Here is a 24,445-nt window from a genome sequence, read left to right as displayed (position 1 = left end):
TTCAGAGCCTAGCTATCCTAAGATGAGGCCGAGCTGTACAAAGCTACAGTTGGCTTATCAACTCTGATCACAGTTCTAATTTCTCTTCATAGATTGACCAGGTTCAGTTTGATAAAATTATGGAGCTAATAGAGAGTGGCAAGAAAGAAGGAGCCAAGTTGGAGACTGGTGGCTGTGCCATTGGAGATGTGGGTCATTACATTCAGCCTACTGTGTTCTCAGAGGTGACGGACAACATGCGCATCGCTAGAGAGGAGGTACCATCACTTCTATAAAAACATTAAATGACCATTTATAGGGCAACTGAATAGAGTTAACCCATATCTTTCAAACGCTACAGATCTTTGGACCAGTGCAAGTGATAATGAAGTTTAAAAGCACCGAGGAGGTTATTAGAAGAGCCAACAATAGTGAGTTTGGACTGACAGCCGGAGTGTTCACCAGAAGCATCGACAAAGCTTTGACTGTGGCTTCTGCCCTTCAGTCTGGAACAGTTTGGTAAAAAAACACAAACAGTTTTATCTGAAATATCAACTTTTAGCGTGTCATATTTTCCTGTGAAACATTTCTGATAGGAATAAGAAAGTGTATTTTGATTGAACTGGATAAGAGGTAGAGCAGACCGTGCCTGGAGCAGCTGCTTCATTCCATGTCTTGCTGCAGAAGCTTCATACCCTCCCCTGGACACAGCAACACTCACCGCATTTTCTGGCACCTTGAAGGAAGCAGGTGCTGAGGATGTCCCACTGACTGTCCACCTTTCACAAATCACTGAGGAAACCTCCCCTCAAATTCCCAGGGAAAATGTTGCAGGGTCAGCAGGTATAATTCCAGTGCAAACATTGTGACTGAGGGTCCTGGACTTTCAGAGCCATGTTCCTTAATTTGACATATATACAAGCATAGAGATTGGGGCCAAGAGCAGGCCATTCGGTCCCCTTGAGCCTGCTCCACCATTTGATAAGGTCATGGGTGATCTGATTGTGGCCTCAACTCTTCTTTCTTGCCTGACTCCCTTGTCAGTCAAGAATCCAGTTAACACAGCCTTTGAAATATTCAATGGCCCTGCCTCACTGCTCTTTGGGAAACAGAATTCTACAGACTAACAACCTTCTGAGAGAAAAGAAACCATTCAGCATGATGGAAACACAGGGCAGAGTGAGAATGAGAGGCAGTTTAATAGAGGGGTTCAAAATTGTGGGACTTTGATAGAGTTGAGTAATTGTTTCCACTGCCAGGTGGGTCAGTAACCAGATGGACACAGATTTAAAATAATTGTCAAAAGAACCAGAGTTAAAACGAGGAGAAATGTTGACCCAACGAGTTGTTGTGATCTGGAATGTGCTGCCTGATAAGGCAGAGGAAGCAGATTCAGTAGAAACTTTCAAAAGGGAATTGGACAAATATTTGAAAAGGGAGAAGGGAGAGATTTGCAGGAATCTGAGGAAAGAGCAGGAGAGTGGAACTAACTGAAAGTTGTTTCAAAGAGCCAGCACAGCCAGGCACAATGGGCCAAGTGGCCTCTTTCTGCTCTGTAAGATTCAATGGTGCGGTAGCGGGTGGGTAAAATGGAGTCCTACCCGCCGATGAAAATGGTGGGTTTTCACACTGTATCTTCCCGAGCCCACCTCATTATATAGTCACTCCCCTGAAACACACCGTTTCCATGGTGAGTGGGCTCTCATTCCCCCGCTCACCATCGCCTCGCTGTTACATCACGCTGGCCGCCATCTTTAAAAGGCAGCCGCCAGCAAAGTGCTCATCGCCACCAGCTCACCGCCGCTGCCCGGGAGACATGGCCAGCAAAGGCAAACAGACTGCAGCCCCCCACTTCAACAACGGGCTCCTCGAGCGACTGCTGGATGCTGTGGAGACCCACCAGGATGTGCTGTACCCCCGCTCTGGCCGCAGGATGGGTAGCAATGTCACCAATCCGGCTTGGGAGGCGAGGGCAGTGGTGGTCAGTGCCAACGCCCTGCAGAAGAGGACAGCCACCCAGTGCAGCAAGAGGATGAATGATCTCCTCCATTCCCCCAGGGTAAGTCACTCTTTTCATCACTCCCAACTCACAAATCCATCACACACCCACAGGGCCCTCACTCACTGCCAGTGCAAGAGACATCACCATTCGCTCTCTCACACTCACCATCATTGTCCTCATCCTGTCCATGTGACCACTCACCACCCACACAGGCCAGGTATACTTACCATCTGGCCTGGCAGGCATCCTGATACCCTCTCCCCATCTCTATCCAGGCAGGACAAAGTCATCACAGACAGGGTGTCACAGTAGGCAGGCTGTGGATGTCTGTAGACATAGTGGCCGGGTTAGGAAAGTTAAGGAGAATTAGTTGCACAGCCTGGGCACGGTTGTTAATCACTCGTACGTAATGATCACTATTCAACCTGTGACATGGGGGTCACTGGTCCAAACCAGGATGCTGAGATTGCAAGGGGCTGTGAGCAGCTCCAGCAGTGACTGCTACATGGCCAGTGTTGGCGAGGAGATTGTACAACGTGTGCAGTCCAACTGCTCCGCGGTCCAATAAACTGGTGGCGGACTCGATGTCTGTGCCAGGGGTGTGGGGAGGTGCTGGGTGGGGGGTAGGGGGTGGGGGCCAGGGTAGGGTGTGGAGCGCTTGGTGGCCCTTTGGTGTCTCTGTGATGCTTACGTGGATGGGCCAGCTAGGAACCTGACCCCAATTATATCACCGTGGCTGTGCCTGATCTGTCTCAGTTGGAGAGGAGGGGTCAGTTTATACAGGGGGTGTCCCTAATGCGTGGCCACTCCCCTCGCTTACCCTGCACCCCACCCTCCCACCTCGATCGCCTGTGCATGGGATGCAGCCCCAGAGCAGCACTTGACCTCCCTCCCTCAGCAGTCGCCGGCGGGGCTGGTCAGCACTTACCCCCAGACACCACCCCACCCCTACTCCTCAGCACTTACCCCCAGACACCACCCCACCCCCACCCCTCAGCACTTACCCCCAGACACCACCCCACCCCCACCCCTCAGCACTTACCCCCAGACACCACCCCACCCCCACCCCTCAGCACTTACCCCCAGACACCACCCCACCCCCACTCCTCAGCACTTACCCCCAGACACCACCCCACCCCCACCCCTCAGCACTTACCCCCAGACACCACCCCACCCCCACCCCTCAGCGCTTACCCCCAGACACCACCCCACCCCCACCCCTCAGCACTTACCCCCAGACACCACCCCACCCCCACCCCTCAGCACTTACCCCCAGACACCACCCCACCCCCACCCCTCAGCGCTTACCCCCAGACACCACCCCACCCCCACCCCTCAGCACTTACCCCCAGACACCACCCCACCCCTCAGCACTTACCCCCAGACACCACCCCACCCCCACCCCTCAGCACTTACCCCCAGACACCACCCCACCCCCACCCCTCAGCACTTACCCCCAGACACCACCCCACCCCCACCCCTCAGCACTTATCCCCAGACACCACCCCACCCCCACCCCTCAGCACTTACCCCCAGACACCACCCCACCCCCACCCCTCAGCACTTACCCCCAGACACCACCCCACCCCCACCCCTCAGCAGTCGCCTGCGGGGCCAAGGTTCAGTTTGCCCCATCCTGACCTGGTGTCCCTGAGGCCTGTAAACATCAGGCGACCTCTGGTGAACCCTGCTGTTCACTCACCTCAGTTCCCCCAAAGTGGAGACCTCAAAGTGCCTGTCACCCGTGTGCTGTTGTGAAACACATCACTGTGCTTTCCCGCCGATGTGGATGGACGATAGGACGGGGTTCCAAGAGCCTGGCGGGATGACCTTTGAATTATATGCTCATTATTACAATTAGCTCCCCGCCGACTGATGGTGGGAAATGTCTTTGTGAGGTGGGTCCCGCTGTTTTTTCCACCCACGGCACCTATCATACTCGCCAGCAATTGGCTCGGAAAATTCCACCCAGTCAGTTAATTTACAGTGGGACCTTCACTCACTCCCTTCTCTGAGCTCTGAATATGGGCCTGTTTTCTCTGATCAGGTTCATTAACATATTGAGTGCTTCCATGGGCTGGTTGTTTCCTGGACCCTGTGCCAGGCATTGGTCATTCCCTGGACTCTGTGCCAGGAGTTGGTCATTGCCTGGACCCTGTGCCAGGCATTGGTCATTCCCTGGACTCTGTGCCAGGAGTTGGTCATTGCCTGGACCCTGTGCCAGGCATTGGTCATTCCCTGGACTCTGTGCCAGGTGCTGGTCATTGCCTGGACTCTGTGCCAGGTGTTGGTCATTGCCCAGTCTCTGTGTCAGGTGTTGGTCATTGCCCAGTCTCTGTGTCAGGTGTTGGTCATTGCCTGCACTCTTTGCCAGGTGTTGGTCATTGCCCAGTCTCTGTGTCAGGTGTTGGTCATTGCCCAGACTCTGTGTCAGGTGTTGGTCATTGCCCAGTCTCTGTGCCAGGCGTTGGTCATTGCCCACACTCTGTGTCAGGCGTTGGTCATTGCCCACACTCTGTGCCAGGTGTTGGTCATTGCCCAGTCTCTGTGCCAGGCGTTGGTCATTGCCTGGACTCTGTGCCAGGTGTTGGTCATTGCCCAGTCTCTGTGTCAGGTGTTGGTCATTGCCCAGTCTCTGTGTCAGGTGTTGGTCATTGCCTGCACTCTTTGCCAGGTGTTGGTCATTGCCCAGTCTCTGTGTCAGGTGTTGGTCATTGCCCAGACTCTGTGTCAGGTGTTGGTCATTGCCCAGTCTCTGTGCCAGGCGTTGGTCATTGCCCACACTCTGTGTCAGGCGTTGGTCATTGCCCACACTCTGTGCCAGGTGTTGGTCATTGCCCAGTCTCTGTGCCAGGCGTTGGTCATTGCCTGGACTCTGTGCCAGGTGTTGGTCATTGCCCAGACTCTGTGCCAGGTCTTGGTCATTGCCCAGTCTCTGTGTCAGGTGTTGGTCATTGCCTGGACTCTGTGCCAGGCGTTGGTCATTGCCCAGACTCTGTGTCAGGCGTTGGTCATTGCCTGGACTCTGTGCCAGGCGTTGGTCATTGCCCACACTCTGTGCCAGGTGTTGGTCATTGCCCAGTCTCTGTGCCAGGTGTTGGTCATTTCCTGGACTCTGTGCCAGGTGTTGGTCATTGCCCTGTCTCTGTGCCAGGTGTTGGTCATTGCCTGGACTCTGTGCCAGGTGTTGGTCATTGCCTGGACTCTGTGTCAGGTCTTGGTCATTGCCTGGACTCTGTGCCAGGTGTTGGTCATTGCCTGGACTCTGTGCCAGGTGTTGGTCATTGCCTGGACTCTTTGCCAGGCATTGGTCATCGTCAGGACTCTGTGCCAGGCGTTGGTCATTGCCTGGACTCTGTGCCAGGCGTTGGTCATTGCCTGGACTCTGTGCCAGGCGTTGGTCATTGCCTGGACTCTGTGCCAGGCATTGGTCATTGCCTGGACTCTGTGCCAGGTGTTGGTCATTGCCTGGACTCTGTTTAAATAAATAAATGAGTATGAAATGGTAGCTATTACAGAAACTTGGTTTCAAAGTGACCATAGCTTGGACCTAAATATTCAATGGTATTTGACATTTTGGAAGGGCAGGAAGAAAGGAAAAGGAGGTGATGGGGTAGCTCTGTTAATAAAGGAGTGAGAAATGATCTTGGATCAGAGGATCAAAATGTAGAATCAGTTTGGGTGGAAATAAGAAATAGCATAGGAAAGAAGTCACTGGTGTATGTGGTTTATCGGCCCCCCTGGCAGTAGTTATACTGTATGATAGGGTATAAATTAAAAAATAATGGGGGCTTGTAAGGAAGGGAATGTAATAATTGTGGGTGATTTTAATCTTTACATACATTGGACAAAGTCAAATTGGCAAAGGTAGCTTGGAGTATGAGTTCATAGTGTATTTGGGACAGTTTTTTAGAAAAATATGTTCAGAACCAACCAGGGAACAAGCTACTTTAGACTCTGTAAAATGCAATGAGACATGATTAATTAACAATCTCATAGCAAAGGATCCTCTAGGTAAGAGTGATCATAATAGGGTAGAATTTCATGTTCAGTTTAAGGGTGAGAAATATGGGTCTGAAATTAAGATAAAGGCAAAATACTGTGGATGCTGGAACTCTGAAACAAAAACAAAAAATGCTGGAAAAACTCAGTAGGTCTAACAACATCTATGGAGAGAAAGACAGAGTAGTGTTTGGGTCTGAAACTAGTTTGAAACTTAAATAAAGGCAATTATAAAATATGAAGACAGAGTTTGCAAGCAGTGGCAGACATTTAAGGAGTTATTTCATAACTCTCAACAAAAATATATTCTATTGAGAAAGAAGGACTCTACATGAAGTATGTACCATCCATGGCTAACTAAGGAATGAAGGATGGTACCAAATTGAATGAAAAGGTATAGAATGCTGTGAAGATTAATGGGTAGCCCAGCAGATTGGGAAACTTTTAGAAACCAGCAAAGAATCAAGAGGGAGAAATTGGAATATGAGAGAAAACTAGAAAGAAATATAAAAACAGACAATAAAAGCTTCTACATTTAAACAAAAAGGAAAAGAGTAGCTAAAGTGAATGTCGGTCTCTTAGAGGGTGAAACTGGGTAATTAATAATGAAAACAAGGAAGTGGCAGACACATTAAACAAGTATTTTGTTTCTGTCTTCACAGTAGAAGACATAAAAATCCCAAGAATAGTAGGAAAGCCTGATGGGAAAAGGGAGGGAGGAACTTAAAACAGTCACTATCAGTAGAGAAAAAGTACCTGGAAAACTAAGAGGACTAAAGTCTGACAAGTCCCCCAGACCCGATGGCCAACATTGTAGGGTCTTAAAATAAGTGGCTGCAGAGTTAGTGGATGCATTGCTGGTAACATTCCAAAGTTCCTTAGATTCTAGAAAGGCCCCAGCAGACTGGAAAACTGCAAGTGTAACACCCCTATTCAAGATAGGGAGACACAAAGCAGGAAAGTATAGGCCAGTTAGTCTAACATCTGTCATTGGGAAATACTAGAATCCATCATTAAGGAGGTAGTAGCTAAACATATAGAAAATAATAATGCAATTAAGCAGAGTTAGGGTGGTTTTGTGAAAGGGAAATTACATTTGACAAAGTTATTAGAGTTCTTTGAGAGTGTAACAAGCAGGGTAGATAAAGGGGAATGAACAGATGTCGTGTATTTGGATTTCCAAAAGGCATTTGATAAGGTGCCACATAGAAGGTTACTACACAAGACTAAAGTTCATGGAATTAGGGGGTAATATATTAGCATGGATATAGTATAGAGGCTAACTAACAGGAAACAGAGTCAGGATAAATGGGTCATTTTCAGGTTGGCAACTGTAACCAGTGGGCTGCCGCAGGAATCAGTGCAGGGGCATCAACATTACTGACTTGGATGAAGGGGCCGAGTGTATTGTAGCCAAATTTGCTGCTGATACAAAGATAGGTAGGAAATAAAGTTGTGAGGAGGATACAAAGTGTCTGCAAAGGGATACAGAAAGGTTAAGTGAGTGGGAAAAAATTTGGCAGATGGAGTATAATGTGGGAAAATGGGAGGTTGTCCACTTTGGCAGAAGGAATCGAAAAGCAGCATGATATTTAAATGGAGAGAGACTGCAGAATGCTCCAGTACAGAGAAATCTGGGTGTCCTTGTGCATGAATCACAAAAAGTTAGCATGCATGTACAGCAAGTGATTGGGAAGGCAAATGGAACATTGGCTTTTATTTCAAGGAGAATGAAGTTTAAAATTAGGAAAGCCTTGCTCCAACAGTCCAGGGAATCAATGAGATTGTTCTTAATGTCCTGCGTAAAGTGTTGGTCACCTTGCTTAAGGTGGGATGTACTTACATTGGAAGCAGTTCAGTAGAGGTTCACTCAGTTGATTCCTGGGATGAAGGGATTGTCTTATGAGGAAAGATTGAGCAGATTGGGTGTATACTCATTGGAGTTTAGAAGGATGAGGTGGTCTTATTGAAACATATAAGATTCTGAGGGGGGGGCTCGACAGGGTAGGTGTTGAGAGGAATTTTCCCTTTGTGGGGGAGTCTAGAACTAGGGGGCACAGCTTCAAAACAAGGGGTCTCCCATTTAAGAGTGAGATGAGGAGGAATTTCTTCTCTCAGAGGGTCATTAATCTTTTGAATTTTCTACCCCAGAGAGTGGTGGAGGCTGGGTCATTAAATATGCTCAAGGCTGAGTTAGACAGGTTTCCGATCAACAAGGGAGTCAAGGGTTATGAGGGACAGGCAGGAAAGTGGAGTTGAGGAGACAATCAGATCAGCCACGATCTTACTGGATGTACGAGGAGGCTCAACGGGCCGAATGGCCTACTCCTGCTCCTTATGATCTTATAACCTTAGTCAGTTTCCTCCCACACGAGGGCTGTACAACAAACACACAGGTAACTGGCATCAACACAACAGCTTGAGAAGGTGCCTGGTGAAATACTGCACTACCAAGCATCAGCCAGAAGATGGCAGACAGCACCTCTCCTGCCAATCGAGTCCTGCGTTCGGAGATATGGAAGTTTAATGCCATTTTTGTTTTGTTTTGCAGGATTAATTGCTATAATGCTCTTCATGCTCAGGCACCATTTGGAGGCTTCAAAATGTCTGGAAATGGAAGAGAACTGTAAGAATTTCATGTTATACATTTTCATCTGAATGTCAGGCATGTAGTTTTGGTTCCTCTTCCTCTGTGTGTTGAATATATTGAATAAGCTTCTCTATTCTGTCATTCCACTGATACATCCTAAGACGGGGTTGACCATTTATTCTTTTCCTTCCTTGGTTTTTTTACTGAATCAGCCCGTTTGTTAATAGTGTGGCTCTACCACCGTGCTAAATGGGATAGATTTCAAACAGATCTAGCAACTCAAGACTGGGCATCCATGAGGCACTGCGGGCCATCAGCAGCAGCAGAATTGTACTCAACCACAATCTGTAACCTCATAGCCCAGCATATCCTCCACTCTACCATTACTATCAAGCCAGAGGATCAACCCTGGTTCAATGAAGATTGCAGGAGGATATGCCAGGAGCAGCACCAGGCATACCTAAAAATGAGGTGTCAACCTGGTGAAGCTATAACACAAGACTACTTGTGTGCCAAACAGCATAAGCAGCAAGTGATAGACAGGGCCAAGTGATCCCACAACAAACAGATCAGATCTAAGCTCTGCAGTCCTGCCACATCCAGTTGTGAATGGTGATGGACAATTAAACAACTGACTGGAGGAGGAGGCTCCACAAATATCCCCATCCTCAATGATGGAGGAGCCCAGCACATCAGTGCAAAAGATAAGGCTGAAACATTTGCTACAATCTTCAGCCAGAAGTGCCGAGTGGATGATCCATCTCAGTCTCCTCCAGAGGTCCCCAGCATCACAGATGTCAGTCTTCAGCCAACTCGATTCACTCCACGTGATTTCAAGAAATAGCTGAAGGCACCGGATACTACAAAGGCTATGGGCCCTGATGATATTCCGGCAATAGAACTGAAGACCTGTGCTCCAGAACTTGCTGCACCCCTAGCCAAGCTGTTCCAGTACAGCTGCAGCACTGATATCTACCCGGCTATGTGTAGAATTGCCCAGGTATGTCCTGTACACAAAAAGCAGGACAAATCCAACCCGGCCAATTACCGCCCCATCAGTCTACTCTCCATCATCAGTAAAGTAATGGAAGGGGTTATCAACAGTGCTATCAAGCGGCATTTGCTTAGCAATAACCTGTTCACTGACGCCCAGTTTAGGTTCCGCCAGGGCCACTCAGCTCCTGATCTCATTACAGCCTTGGTTCAAACATGGACAAAAGAGCTGAACTCACGAGGTGAGGTGAGAGTGACTGCCCTTGACATCAAGACAGCGTTTGACCGAGTGTAGCATCAAGAAGCCCTAGCAAAACTGGAGCTAATGGGAATCAGGGGGAAAACTCTCCGCTGGTTGGAGTCATACCTAGCACAAAGGAAGATGGTTGTGGTTGTTGGAGGTCAGTCATCTCAGCTCCAGGACATCACTGCAGGAGTTCCTCAGGGTAGTGTCCTGGGCTCAACCATCTTCAGCTGCTTCATCAATGACCTTCCTTCAATTATGAGGTCAGAAGTGGGGATGTTCGCTGATAATTGCACAATGTTCAGCACCATTCACAACTCCTCAGATGCTGAACCAGTTCATGTGCAAATGCAGCAAGACTTGGACAATATCCAGGCTTGGGCTGACAAGTGTCAAGTAACATTTGTGACACACAAGTGTCAAACAATGACCATCTCCAACAAGAGAGAATCCAACCATCGCCCCTTGATGTTCAATGGCATTACCATCACTGAATCCCCCACGATCAAAATCCTGGGGGTTACCATTGACCAGAAACTGAACTGGTCTAGCCGTATAACTACTGTGGCTATGAGAACAGGTCAGGGACTAGGAATAGTGTGATGAGTAACTCACCTCCTGACTCCCCAAACCCTGTCCACTATCTGCAATGCACAAGTCAGGAGTGTGATGGAATATCCCCCACTTGCCTGGATGAGTGCAGCTCTCACAACACTCAAGAAGCTTGACACCATCCAGGACAAAGCAGCCCACTTGATTGGCACCACATCCACAAACATTCACTCCCCCCACCACCGACACACAGTAGCAGCAGTGTGTTTACCATCTACAAGATGCACTGCAGGAATTCACCAAGGCTCCTTAGACAGCACCTTCCAAACCCACGACCACTACCATCTAGAAGGACAAGGGCAGCAGATGGATGGGAACACCACCACCAGGAAGTTTCCCTCCAAATCACTCACCATCCTGACTTGGAAATATATCGTCGTTCCTTCACTGTCGCTGGGTCAAAATCCTGGAACTCCCTCCCTAACAGCGCTGTGGGTGGTTCAAGAAGGCAGCTCACCACCACCTTCTCAAGGGCAATTAGGGATGGGTAATAATTGCTGGCCCAGGCAGTGATGCCCACATTCCCTGAATGAATAAAAACAAAATAAGGTCTAACTCAATCAAAATGATTTGATAATACAGTTTGTAATTGTGCAGGATTCCAGAGCCCTGGATTAGAATGGGTGGATATCTGACAGGAGCAGCTCAGGTTGTGGGTATCTTATTGGAACTCAAGCTTAGAGTGCAACTTTACCCACTTGTAAAATGATCGCTGGTTGGGACCATTTCCAAGGCCCTACCTTGCACCAGTTGGCAGTGAGCCACCGGCACTAGCCTCCGGGAGATGGTCTCCGAATTGGCGGCATCTGTGTCCACTGGCCAATGAAGGACAGCAAGTGGGTTCCTAATGCTGGAGACCCAATCAAATGGCCCACAGCCTCAAGTCAGCCGCCCTGCCAGCAAAGAGGGTCTCTGCTACAGGACAGGTCATTTACCCAGGTATTTACTTTGTGGCCTCAGCTGCCAGGCCAGGGGAAGCTCCCTCACAGGACGGTCTGAGGCTGCTAATCCCTGCAACTCCTGTTGGGGGGGGGCAGGAACTAAGGTTCCTCACAGGCCCCCACCCTCGCCAGACACCAGCAAGCTGCTTCCAGGCAGCCACTGGCTTTGGCCTCAGCAGGAATCCTGTCCACTAATGGGAACATCTTGGTGATGTACCCTATCTGCCCAAAATTGGACAATTAAATATTCAAATGGGCTACCCACCAATGTCGGTGATGACCTGCCTCTGGCAAGATCAACCTGAGGCATGAAAACAATGGACCTCTCACCTGACAACCCCATAGCTACATTCCCTCCTGGTCCCATCTTCAAAACCCCTCCTAGGGCTCAGGAAGATTCCACACTCAATGTGCGGAAGATGATCAGTTAAGATCCCTGGAATCTGTGGGCAGGGATTCGAACTCAGTGCCCAGTGACTCTGATTAAACCCAGTGTCTCTGATAAACCCAGTCCCCCTGATAAACCCACTGCCCCTAGTGTCTCAGATAAACCCAGTGCCTCTGATAAACCCAGTGCCTCTGATAAACCCAGTGTCTCTGATAAACCCAGTGCCCCTGATAAACCCAGTGCCCCTGATAAACGCAGTGTCTCTGATAAACCCAGTGCCTCTGATAAACCCAGTGCCCCAAGTGTCTCTGATAAACCCAATGCCACTGATAAACACAGTGCCAGTGTCTCTGATAAACCCAGAGCCTCTGAAAAACACAGTGCCCCTAATAAACCCAGTGTCTCTGATAAACCCTGTGCCTCTGATAAACCCAGAGCCCCTAATAAAACCAGTGCCACTGATAAACCCAGAGCCAGTGTCTCTGATAAACACAGTGTCTCTGATAAACCCAGTGCTTCTGATAAACCCAGTGCCTCTGATAAACCGGGTGCCCCCAGTGTCTCTGATAAACCCAGTGCCCCCAGTGTCTCTGATAAACCCAGTGTCTCTGATAAACACACTGCCTCTGATAAAGCCAGTGTCACTGATAAAGACAGTGTCTCTGATAAACCCAGTGCCCCTGATAAACCCAGTGACTCTGATAAACCCAGTGCCCCTGATAAACCCAGTGACTCTGATAAACCCAGTGTCTCTGATAAACCCAGTACCCCTAGTGTCTCTGAAAATCCCAATGCCCCAGATAAACCCAGTGTCAGTCTATCTGATAAACCCAGTGCCTCTGATAAACCCAGTGTCTCTGATAAACCCAGTGCCCCCAATGTCTCTGATAAACCCAGTGTCTCTGATAAAGCCCGTGCCAGCGCCTGTGATAAACCCAGTGACCCCAGTGTCTCTGATAAACCCTGTGTCTCTGATAAACCCTGTGCCCCCAGGGTCTCTGATAAACCCAGTGCCCCTAGTGTCTCTGATAAACCCAGTGCCTCTGATAAACCCAGTGCCCCCTGTGTCTCTGATAAACCAAGTGTCTCTGATAAACCCTGTGCCTCTGATAAACCCAGTGCCCCCAGTGTCTCTGATAAACCCAGTGCATCTGATAAACCCAGTGCCCCCTGTGTCTCTGATAAACCCAGTGCCTCTGATAAACCCAGTGCCCCCAGTGACTCTGATAAACCCAGTTCCTCTGATAAACACAGTGTCTCTGATAAACCCAGTGCCTCTGATAAACCCAGTTCCTCTGATAAACCCAGTGCCCCCAGTGCCCCTGATAAACCCAGTGTCTCTGATAAACCCAGTGCCTCTGATAAACCCAATCTCTCTGATAAACCCATTGCCTCTGATAAATCCAGTGCCAACAGTGCCCCTGATAAACCCAGTGTCTCTGATAAACCCAGTGCCTCTGATAAACCCAGTGCCCCCAGTGCCTCTGATAAACCCAGAGTCTCCGATAAAACCAGTGCCCCTAGTGTCTCTGATAAAACCCTGTGCCTGTGCCTCTGATAAACCCAGTGCCCCAGTGACTCTGATAAACCCAGTGTCTCTGATAAACCCTGTGCCCCAGTATCTCTGAAAAACCCAGTGCCTTTGATAAACCCAGTGTCTCTGATAAACCCTGTGCCAGTGCCTCTGATAAACCCAGTGCCCCCTGTGCCTCTGATAAACCCAGTGCCCCTAGTGTCTATGATAAACGCTGTGCCACTGATAAACCCACTGCTTCTGATAAACTCAGTGCCCCTAGTGTCTCTGATAAACCCTGTGCCAGTGCCTCTGATAAACCCAGTGCCCCCAGTGTCTCTGATAAACCCAGTGCCCATAGTGTCTCTGATAAACCCAGTGCCTCTGAAAAACCCAGTGTCTCTGATAAACCCAGTGCCTCTAGTGTATCTGATAAACCCAGTGTCTCTGATAAACCCAGTGTCTCTGATAAACCCAGTGCCTCTGATAAACCCAGTCTCTCTGATAAACCCAGTGCCTCTGATAAATCCAGTGCCCCCAGTGCCCCTGATAAACCCAGTGTCACTGATAAACCCAGTGCCTCTGATAAACCCAGTGCCCCCAGTGCCTCCGATAAACCCAGTGTCTCCGATAAACCCAGTGCCCCTAGTGTCTCTGATAAACCCTGTGCCAGTGCATCTGATAAAGCCAGTGCCCCCAGTGTCTCTGATAAACCTAGTGTCTCTGATAACCCCAGCGCCTCTGATAAACCCTGTGCCCCAGTGTCTCTGAAAAACCCAGTGCCTTTGATAAACCCAGTGCCTCTGACAAACCCAGTGCCCCCAGTGCCTCTGATAAACCAAGAGTCTCTGATAAACCCAGTGCCTCGGATAAACACAGCACCTCTGATAAACCCTGTGCCCCAGAATCTCTGATAAACCGAGTGTCTCTGATAAACCCAGTGTCTCAGATTAACCCAGTGCCCCTAGTGTCTCTGAAAAACCCTGTGCCCCTGATAAACCCAGAGCCCCTATGTCTCTGATAAACCCAGTGCCCCCAGTGTATCTGATAAACCCTGTGCCTCTGATAAACCAAGTGCCTCTGATAAACCCAGTGCCCACAGTGTCTCTGATAAACCCTCTGTCTCTGATAAACCCTGTGCCCCCAGTGTCTCTGATAAACCCAGTGCCCCTAGTGTCCCTGATAAACCCAGTGTCTCTGATAAACCCTGTGCCTCTGATAAACCCAGTGCCTCCAGTGTCTCTGATAAACCCAGTGCATCTGATAAACCCAGTGCCCCCCGTGTCTCTGATAAACCCAGTGCCTCTGATAATCCCAGTGCCCCCAGTGACTCTGATAAACCCAGTGTCTCTGATAAACCCAGTGCCTCTGATAAACCCAGTGCCCCCAGTGCCTCCGATAAACCCAGTGTCTCCAATAAAACCAGTGCCCCTAGTGTCTCTGATAAAACCCTGTGCCTGTGCCTCTGATAAACCCAGTGCCCCCAGTGTCTCTGATAAACCCAGTGTCTCTGATAAACCCAGCGCCTCTGATAAACCCTGTGCCCCAGTATCTCTGAAAAACCGAGTGCCTTTGATAAAACCAGTGTCTATGATAAAACCTGTGCCAGTGCCTCTGATAAACCCAGTGCCCCCAGTGCCTCTGATAAACCCAGTGCCCCTAGTGTCTCTGATAAACGCTGTGCCACTGATAAACCCAGTGTCTCTGATAAACCCAGTTCCCCTAGAGTCTCTGATAAACCCTGTGCCAGTGCCTCTGATAAACCCAGTGGCTCTAGTGTCTCTGATAAACCTAGTGCCCCTGATAAACCCAGTGTCTCTGATAAACCCAGTGCCTCTGATAAACCCAGTCTCTCTGATAAACCCAGTGCCTCTGATAAACCCAGTGCCCCCAGTGCCTCCGATAAACCCAGTGTCTCCGATAAACCCAGTGCCCCTAGTGTCTCTGATAAACCCTGTGCCAGTGCCTCTGATAAAACCAGTGCCCCCCAGTGTCTCTGATAAACCCAGTGTCTCTGATAACCCCAGAGCCTCTGATAAACCCTGTGCCCCAGTGTCTCTGAAAAACCCAGTGCCTTTGATAAACCCAGTGCCTCTGATAAACCCTATCCCTCTGATAAACCCAGTGTCTCTGATAAACCCAGTGCCTCTGATAAACCCAGTGCCTCTGACAAACCCAGTCCCCCCAGTGCCTCTGATAAACCCAGTGTCTATGATAAACCCAGTGCCTCTGATAAACCCTGTGCCTCTGATAAACCCAGTGCCCCAGTGTCTCTGATAAACCCAGTGCCCCCAGTGTCCCTGATAAACCCTGTGCCCACAGTGTCTCTGATAAACCCAGTGCCCCTAGTGTCCCTGATAAAGCCAGTTCCTCTGATAAACCCAGTCCCCCTGTGTCTCTGATAAACCCAGTGCCTCTGATAAACCCAGTGCCTCTGATAAACCCAGTGTCTCTGATAAACCCAGTGCCCCTGATAAACCCAGTGCCCCTGATAAACGCAGTGTCTCTGATAAACCCAGTGCCTCTGATAAACCCAGTGCCCCAAGTGTCTCTGATAAACCCAATGCCACTGATAAACACAGTGCCAGTGTCTCTGATAAACCCAGAGCCTCTGAAAAACACAGTGCCCCTAATAAACCCAGTGTCTCTGATAAACCCTGTGCCTCTGATAAACCCAGAGCCCCTAATAAAACCAGTGCCAAAGATAAACCCAGAGCCAGTGTCTCTGATAAACACAGTGTCTCTGATAAACCCAGTGCTTCTGATAAACCCAGTGCCTCTGATAAACCGGGTGCCCCCAGTGTCTCTGATAAACCCAGTGCCCCCAGTGTCTCTGATAAACCCAGTGTCTCTGATAAACACACTGCCTCTGATAAAGCCAGTGTCACTGATAAAGACAGTGTCTCTGATAAACCCAGTGCCCCTGATAAACCCAGTGACTCTGATAAACCCAGTGCCCCTGATAAACCCAGTGACTCTGATAAACCCAGTGTCTCTGATAAACCCAGTGCCCCTAGTGTCTCTGAAAATCCCAATGCCCCAGATAAACCCAGTGTCAGTCTATCTGATAAACCCAGTGCCTCTGATAAACCCAGTGTCTCTGATAAACCCAGTGCCCCCAATGTCTCTGATAAACCCAGTGTCTCTGATAAAGCCCGTGCCAGCGCCTGTGATAAACCCAGTGACCCCAGTGTCTCTGATAAACCTTGTGTCTCTGATAAACCCTGTGCCCCCAGGGTCTCTGATAAACCCAGTGCCCCTAGTGTCTCTGATAAACCCAGTGCCTCTGATAAACCCAGTGCCCCCTGTGTCTCTGATAAACCAAGTGTCTCTGATAAACCCAGTGCCTCTGATAAACCCAGTGCCCCCTGTGTCTCTGATAAACCCAGTGCCTCTGATAAACCCAGTGCCCCCAGTGACTCTGATAAACCCAGTTCCTCTGATAAACACAGTGCCCCCAGTGCCCCTGATAAACCCAGTGTCTCTGATAAACGCAGTGCCTCTGATAAACCCAATCTCTCTGATAAACCCATTGCCTCTGATAAATCCAGTGCCAACAGTGCCCCTGATAAACCCAGTGTCTCTGATAAACCCAGTGCCTCTGATAAACCCAGTGCCCCTAGTGCCTCTGATAAACCCAGAGTCTCCGATAAAACCAGTGCCCCTAGTGTCTCTGATAAAACCCTGTGCCTGTGCCTCTGATAAACCCAGTGCCCCCTGTGCCTCTGATAAACCCAGTGCCCCTAGTGTCTATGATAAACGCTGTGCCACTGATAAACCCACTGCCTCTGATAAACTCAGTGCCCCTAGTGTCTCTGATAAACCCTGTGCCAGTGCCTCTGATAAACCCAGTGCCCCCAGTGTCTCTGATAAACCCAGTGCCTCTAGTGTCTCTGATAAACCTAGTGCCCCTGATAAACCCAGTGTCTCTGATAAACCCAGTGCCTCTGATAAACCCAGTCTCTCTGATAAACCCAGTGCCTCTGATAAATCCAGTGCCCCCAGTGCCCCTGATAAACCCAGTGTCACTGATAAACCCAGTGCCTCTGATAAACCCAGTGCCCCCAGTGCCTCCGATAAACCCAGTGTCTCCGATAAACCCAGTGCCCCTAGTGTCTCTGATAAACCCTGTGCCAGTGCATCTGATAAAGCCAGTGCCCCCAGTGTCTCTGATAAACCCAGTGTCTCTGATAACCCCAGCGCCTCTGATAAACCCTGTGCCCCAGTGTCTCTGAAAAAACCAGTGCCTTTGATAAACCCAGTGCCTCTGACAAACCCAGTGCCCCCAGTGCCTCTGATAAACCCAGAGTCTCTGATAAACCCAGTGCCTCTGATAAACACAGCGCCTCTGATAAACCCTGTGCCCCAGTGTCTCTGATAAACCCAGTGTCTCTGATAAACCCAGTGTCTCAGATTAACCCAGTGCCCCTAGTGTCTCTGAAAAACCCTGTGCCCCTGATAAACCCAGAACCCCTATGTCTCTGATAAACCCAGTGCCCCCAGTGTATCTGATAAACCCTGTGCCTCTGATAAACCAAGTGCCTCTGATAAACCCTGTGCCTCTGATAAACCCAGTGCCCCTAGTGTCTCTGATAAACCCAGTGCCCACAGTGTCTCTGATAAACCCTCTGTCTCTGATAAACCCTGTGCCCCCAGTGTCTCTGATAAACCCAGTGCCCCTAGTGTCCCTGATAAACCCAGTGTCTCTGATAAACCCTGTGCCTCTGATAAACCCAGTGCCTCCAGTGTCTCTGATAAACCCAGTGCATCTGATAAACCCAGTGCCCCCCGTGTCTCTGATAAACCTAGTGCCTCTGATAATCCCAGTGCCCCCAGTGACTCTGATAAACCCAGTGTCTCTGATAATCCCAGTGCCTCTGATAAACCCAGTGCCCAAGTGCCTCCGATAAACCCAGTGTCTCCGATAAAACCAGTGCCCCTAGTGTCTCTGATAAAACCCTGTGCCTGTACCTCTGATAAACCCAGTGCCCCCAGTGTCTCTGATAAACCCAGTGTCTCTGATAAACCCAGCGCCTCTGATAAACCCTGTGCCCCAGTATCTCTGAAAAACCGAGTGCCTTTGATAAAACCAGTGTCTATGATAAAACCTGTGCCAGTGCCTCTGATAAACCCAGTGCCCCCAGTGCCTCTGATAAACCCAGTGCCCCTAGTGTCTCTGATAAACGCTGTGCCACTGATAAACCCAGTGTCTCTGATAAACCCAGTGCCCCTAGTGTCTCTGATAAACCCTGTGCCAGTGCCTCTGATAAACCCAGTGGCTTAGTGTCTCTGATAAACCTAGTGCCCCTGATAAACCCAGTGTCTCTGATAAACCCAGTGCCTCTGATAAACCCAGTGCCCCTAGTGTCTCTGATAAACCCAGTGCCCTCAGTGTCTCTGATAAACCCAATGGCTCTGATAAACGCGTTGCCCCTGTTAAATCCAGTGCCTCTAGTGTCTCTGATAAACCCAGTGCCTCTGATAAACCCAGTGCCCCTAGTGCCTCTAATAAAGCCAGTGCCTCTGATAAACCCAGTGTCTCTGATAAACCCAGTGCCTCTTATAAACCCAGTGCCCCCCGTGCCCCTGATAAAACAACTGCCTCTTATAAACCCAGTGCCTCTGATAAACCCAGACTCTCTGATAAACCCTGTGCCTCTGATAAACCCAGTGCCTCCAGTGACTCTGATAAACCCAGTGTCTCTGATAAACCCAGTGCCTCCTATGAACCCAGTGCCCCCAGTGCCCCTGATAAACCCAGTGTCTCTGATAAACCCAGTGCCTCTGATAAACCCAGTTCCTCTGATAAACCCAGTGCCCCCAGTGCCCCTGATAAACCCAGTGTCTCTGATAAACCCAGTGCCTCTGATAAACCCAATCTCTCTGATAAACCCATTGCCTCTGATAAATCCAGTGCCAACAGTGCCCCTGATAAACCCAGTGTCTCTGATAAACCCAGTGCCTCTGATAAACCCAGTGCCCCCAGTGCCTCTGATAAACCCAGAGTCTCCGATAAAACCAGTGCCCCTAGTGTCTCTGATAAAACCCTGTGCCTGTGCCTCTGATAAACCCAGTGCCCCAGTGACTCTGATAAACCCAGTGTCTCTGATAAACCCTGTGCCCCAGTATCTCTGAAAAACCCAGTGCCTTTGATAAACCCAGTGTCTCTGATAAACCCTGTGCCAGTGCCTCTGATAAACCCAGTGCCCCCTGTGCCTCTGATGCACACAGTGCCCCTAGTGTCTATGATAAACGCTGTGCCACTGATAAACCCACTGCCTCTGATAAACTCAGTGCCCCTAGTGTCTCTGATAAACCCTGTGCCAGTGCCTCTGATAAACCCAGTGCCCCCAGTGTCTCTGATAAACCCAGTGCCCATAGTGTCTCTGATAAACCCAGTGCCTCTGAAAAACCCAGTGTCTCTGATAAACCCAGTGCCTCTAGTGTATCTGATAAACCCAGTGTCTCTGATAAACCCAGTGTCTCTGATAAACCCAGTGCCTCTGATAAACCCAGCGCCTCTGATAAACCCTGTGCCCCAGTATCTCTGAAAAACCGAGTGCCTTTGATAAAACCAGTGTCTATGATAAAACCTGTGCCAGTGCCTCTGATAAACCCAGTGCCCCCAGTGCCTCTGATAAACCCAGTGCCCCTAGTGTCTCTGATAAACGCTGTGCCACTGATAAACCCAGTGTCTCTGATAAACCCAGTGCCCCTAGTGTCTCTGATAAACCCTGTGCCAGTGCCTCTGATAAACCCAGTGGCTTAGTGTCTCTGATAAACCTAGTGCCCCTGATAAACCCAGTGTCTCTGATAAACCCAGTGCCTCTGATAAACCCAGTCTCTCTGATAAACCCAGTGCCTCTGATAAACCCAGTGCCCCCAGTGCCTCCGATAAACCCAGTGTCTCCGATAAACCCAGTGCCCCTAGTGTCTCTGATAAACCCTGTGCCAGTGCCTCTGATAAAACCAGTGCCCCCCAGTGTCTCTGATAAACCCAGTGTCTCTGATAACCTCAGAGACTCTGATAAACCCTGTGCCCCAGTGTCTCTGAAAAACCCAGTGCCTTTGATAAACCCAGTGCCTCTGATAAACCCTATCCCTCTGATAAACCCAGTGCCTCTGATAAACCCAGTGCCTCTGATAAACCCAGTGCCTCTGACAAACCCAGTCCCCCCAGTGCCTCTGATAAACCCAGTGTCTATGATAAACCCAGTGCCTCTGATAAACCCTGTGCCTCTGATAAACCCAGTGCCCCAGTGTCTCTGATAAACCCAGTGCCCCCAGTGTCTCTGATAAACCCTGTGACTCTGATAAACCCTGTGCCCCCAGTTTCTCTGATAAACCCAGTGCCCCTAGTGTCTCTGATAAACCCAGTTCCTCTGATAAACCCAGTCCCCCTGTGTCTCTGATAAACCCAGTGCCTCTGATAAACCCAGTGCCTCTGATAAACCCAGTGTCTCTGATAATCTCAGTGCCCCTGATAAACCCAGTGCCCCTGATAAAGCGAGTGTCTCTGATAAACCCAGTGCCTCTGATAAACCCAGTGCCCCAAGTGTCTCTGATAAACCCAATGCCACTGATAAACACAGTGCCAGTGTCTCTGATAAACCGAGTGTCTCTGATAAACCCAGTGTCTCAGTGTCTCTGATAAACCGAGTGTCTCTGATAAACCCAGTGTCTCAGATTAACCCAGTGCCCCTAGTGTCTCTGAAAAACCCTGTGCCCCTGATAAACCCAGAGCCCCTATGTCTCTGATAAACCCAGTGCCCCCAGTGTATCTGATAAAACCTGTGCCTCTGATAAACCCAGTGCCCCTAGTGTCTCTGATAAACCCAGTGCCCCCATGGTCACTGATAAACCCAGTGCCCCCAGTGACCCTGATAAACCCTGTGTCTCTGATAAACCCTGTGACTCTGATAAACCCAGTGCCTCCAGTGTCTCTGATAAATCCAGTGCATCTGATAAACCCAGTGCCCCCCGTGTCTCTGATAAACCCAGTGCCTCTGATAATCCCAGTGCCCCCAGTGACTCTGATAAACCCAGTGTCTCTGATAAACCCAGTGCCTCGGATAAACCCAGTGCCCCCAGTGCCTCCGATAAACCCAGTGTCTCCGATAAAACCAGTGCCCCTAGTGTCTCTGATAAAACCCTGTGCCTGTGCCTCTGATAAACCCAGTGCCCCCAGTGTCTCTGATAAACCCAGTGTCTCTGATAAACCCAGCGCCTCTGATAAACCCTGTGCCCCAGTATCTCTGAAAAACCGAGTGCCTTTGATAAAACCAGTGTCTATGATAAAACCTGTGCCAGTGCCTCTGATAAACCCAGTGCCCCCAGTGCCTCTGATAAACCCAGTGCCCCTAGTGTCTCTGATAAACGCTGTGCCACTGATAAACCCAGTGTCTCTGATAAACCCAGTGCCCCTAGAGTCTCTGATAAACACTGTGCCAGTGTCTCTGACCAACCCAGTGCCCCCAATGTCTCTGATAAACACAGTGCCACTGATAAATCCAGTGTCTCTGATAAACCCAGTGCCCCAAGTGTCTCTGATAAACACTGCTTCAGTGCCTCTGAAAAACCCAGTGCCCCCACTGTCCCTGATAAACCCAGTGCCTCTGATAAACCCAGTGTCTCTGAAAAACCCAGTGGCTCTAGTGTCTCTGATAAACCTAATGCCCGTGATAAAGCCAGTGTCTCTGATAAACCCAGTGCCTCTGATAAACCCAGTCTCTCTGATAAACCCAGTGCCTCTGATAAATCCAGTGCCCCCATTGCCCCTGATAAACCCAATGTCACTGATAAACCCAGTGCCTCTGATAAACCCAGTGCCCCCAGTGCCTCCGATAAACCCAGTGTCTCCGATAAACCCAGTGCCCCTAGTGTCTCTGATAAACCCTGTGCCAGTGCCTCCGATAAAACCAGTGCCCCAGCATCTCTGATAAACCCAGTGTCTCTGATAACCCCAGAGCCTCTGATAAACCCTGTGCCCCAGTGTCTCTGAAAAACCCAGTGACTTTGATAAACTCAGTGCCTCTGATAAACCCTATCCCTCTGATAAACCCAGTGTCTCTGAAAAACCCAGTGCCTCTGATAAACCCAGTGCCTCTGACAAACCCAGTGCCCCCAGTGCCTCTGATAAACCCAGTGTCTCTGATAAACCCAGTGCCTCTGATAAACCCAGCGCCTCTGATAAACCCTGTGCCCCAGTGTCTCTGATAAACCGAGTGTCTCTGATAAACCCAGTGTCTCTGATAAACCCAGTGCCCCTAATGTCTCTGATAAACCCAGTGTCCCCAGTGTCTCTGATAAACCCAGTGCCTCTGATAAACCCAGTGCCGGTAGTGTCTCTGGAAAAACCCAGTGCCAGTGCCTCTGATAAACCCAGTGCCTCTGAAAAACCCAGTGTCTCTGATAAACCCAGTGCCTCTAGTGTCTCTGATAAACCTAGTGCCCCTGATAAACCCAGTGTCTCTGATAAACCCAGTGCCTCTGATAAACCCAAAGCCCCTAGTGTCTCTGATAAACCCTGTGCCAGTGCATCTGATAAAGCCAGTGCCCCCAGTGTCTCTGATAAACCCAGTGTCTCTGATAACCCCAGCGCCTCTGATAAACACTGTGCTCCAGTGTCTCTGAAAAACCCAGTGCCTTTGATAAACCCAGTGCCTCTGACAAACCCAGTGCCCCCAGTGCCTCTGATAAACCCAGAGTCTCTGATAAACCCAGTGCCTCTGATAAACACAGCGCCTCTGATAAACCCTGTGCCCCAGTGTCTCTGATAAACCGAGTGTCTCTGATAAACCCAGTGTCTCAGATTAACCCAGTGCCCCTAGTGTCTCTGATAAACCCAGTGCCCCTGATAAAACCAGTGACTCAGATAAACCCAGTGCCTCTGATAAACCCAGTACCCCTAGTGTCTCTGAAAAACCCAGTGCCCCAGATAGACCCTGTGCCAGTCTCTCTGATAAACCCAGTGCCTCTGATAAACACAGTGTCTTTGTTAAACCCTGAGCCCCTAGTGTCTCTGATAAACCCAGTGCCCCTGATAAACCCAGTGCCCCTAGTGTCTCTGATAAACCCAGTCCCCTCAGTGTCTCTGATAAATCCAGTGCCCCTGATAAACCCAGTGTCTCTGATAAACCCAGTGACCCTGATAAATCCAGTGCCCCTAGTGTCTCTGATAAACCCAGTGCCTCTAGTGTCTCTGATAAACCCAGTGCCCTCAGTGTCTCTGATAAGCCCAGTGCCCCTGATAAATCCAGTGTCTCTGATAAACCCAGTTCCCCCAGTGCCTCTGATAAACCCCGTGTCTCTGATAAACCCAGTGCCCCCAGTGTCTCTGATAAACCCAGTGCCCCTACTGTCTCTGATAAACCCAGTGCCTCTGATCAACCCAGTGCCCCCAGTGCCTCTGATAAACCCAGTGCCCCCAGTGCCTCTGATAAACCCAGTGTCTCTGATAAACCCAGTGCTCCCAGTGCGTCTGATAAACCCAGTGTCCCTAGTGTCTCTGATAAACCCAGTGCCTCTGATAAACCCAGTGCCCCCAGTGCCTCTGATAAACCCAGTGTCTCTGATAAACCCAGGGCCTCTGATAAACCCAGTGGCCCCAGTGCCCCTGATAAACCCAGTGTCTCTGATAAACCAAGTGCCTCTGATAAACCCAGTCTCTCTGATAAACCAAGTGCCTCTGATAAATCCAGTGCCCCCAGTGCCCCTGATAAACCCAGTGTCTCTGATTAACCCTGTGCCTCTGATTAAACCCAGTGCCCCCTGTGTCTCAGATAAACCCAGTGTCTCTGATAAACACAGCGCCTCTGATAAACCCTGTGCCCCAGTGTGTCTGATAAACCCAGTGCCTTTGGTAAAACCAGTGTCTCTGATAAACCCTGTGCCAGTGCCTCTGATAAACCAAATGCCCCCTGTGCCTCTGATAAACCCAGTGCCCCTAGTGTCTCTGATAAACCCTGTGCCTTTGCTAAAACCAGTGTCTCTGATAAACCCTGTGCCAGTGCCTCTGATAAACCCAGTGCCCCTAGTGTCTCTGATAAACCCGGTGCCTCTGATAAACCCAGCGCCTCTGATAAACCCTGTACCCCAGTGTCTCTGATAAACCCCGTGCCCCTAGTGTGTCTGAAAGACACAGTGCCCCTTATAAACCCAGAGCCCCTAGTGTCTCTGATA

The 24,445-nt window shown here is 49.7% G+C and overlaps 1 protein-coding gene across 1 annotated transcript in view; it reads left to right on the top strand.

Moving 5' to 3' along the window:
* The window catches only part of aldh1a3 (aldehyde dehydrogenase 1 family, member A3), a 710,895-nt gene that overhangs the window by 249,023 nt on the left and 437,427 nt on the right, over nucleotides 1-24,445 (top strand). The window contains exons 10-12 of the mRNA XM_041175393.1: nucleotides 93-257; nucleotides 341-498; nucleotides 8,535-8,609. Coding sequence (XP_041031327.1) covers nucleotides 93-257; nucleotides 341-498; nucleotides 8,535-8,609 — 398 coding nt within the window. The remainder of the gene's footprint in view (nucleotides 1-92; nucleotides 258-340; nucleotides 499-8,534; nucleotides 8,610-24,445) is intronic.

This window comes from Carcharodon carcharias, chromosome 26, assembly GCF_017639515.1.
Source record: "Carcharodon carcharias isolate sCarCar2 chromosome 26, sCarCar2.pri, whole genome shotgun sequence".
NCBI classification, from domain to species: domain Eukaryota; kingdom Metazoa; phylum Chordata; class Chondrichthyes; order Lamniformes; family Lamnidae; genus Carcharodon; species Carcharodon carcharias.
Note: the sequence above shows the minus strand (reverse complement) of the source record. Positions and strands in the feature narration are given on the sequence as shown.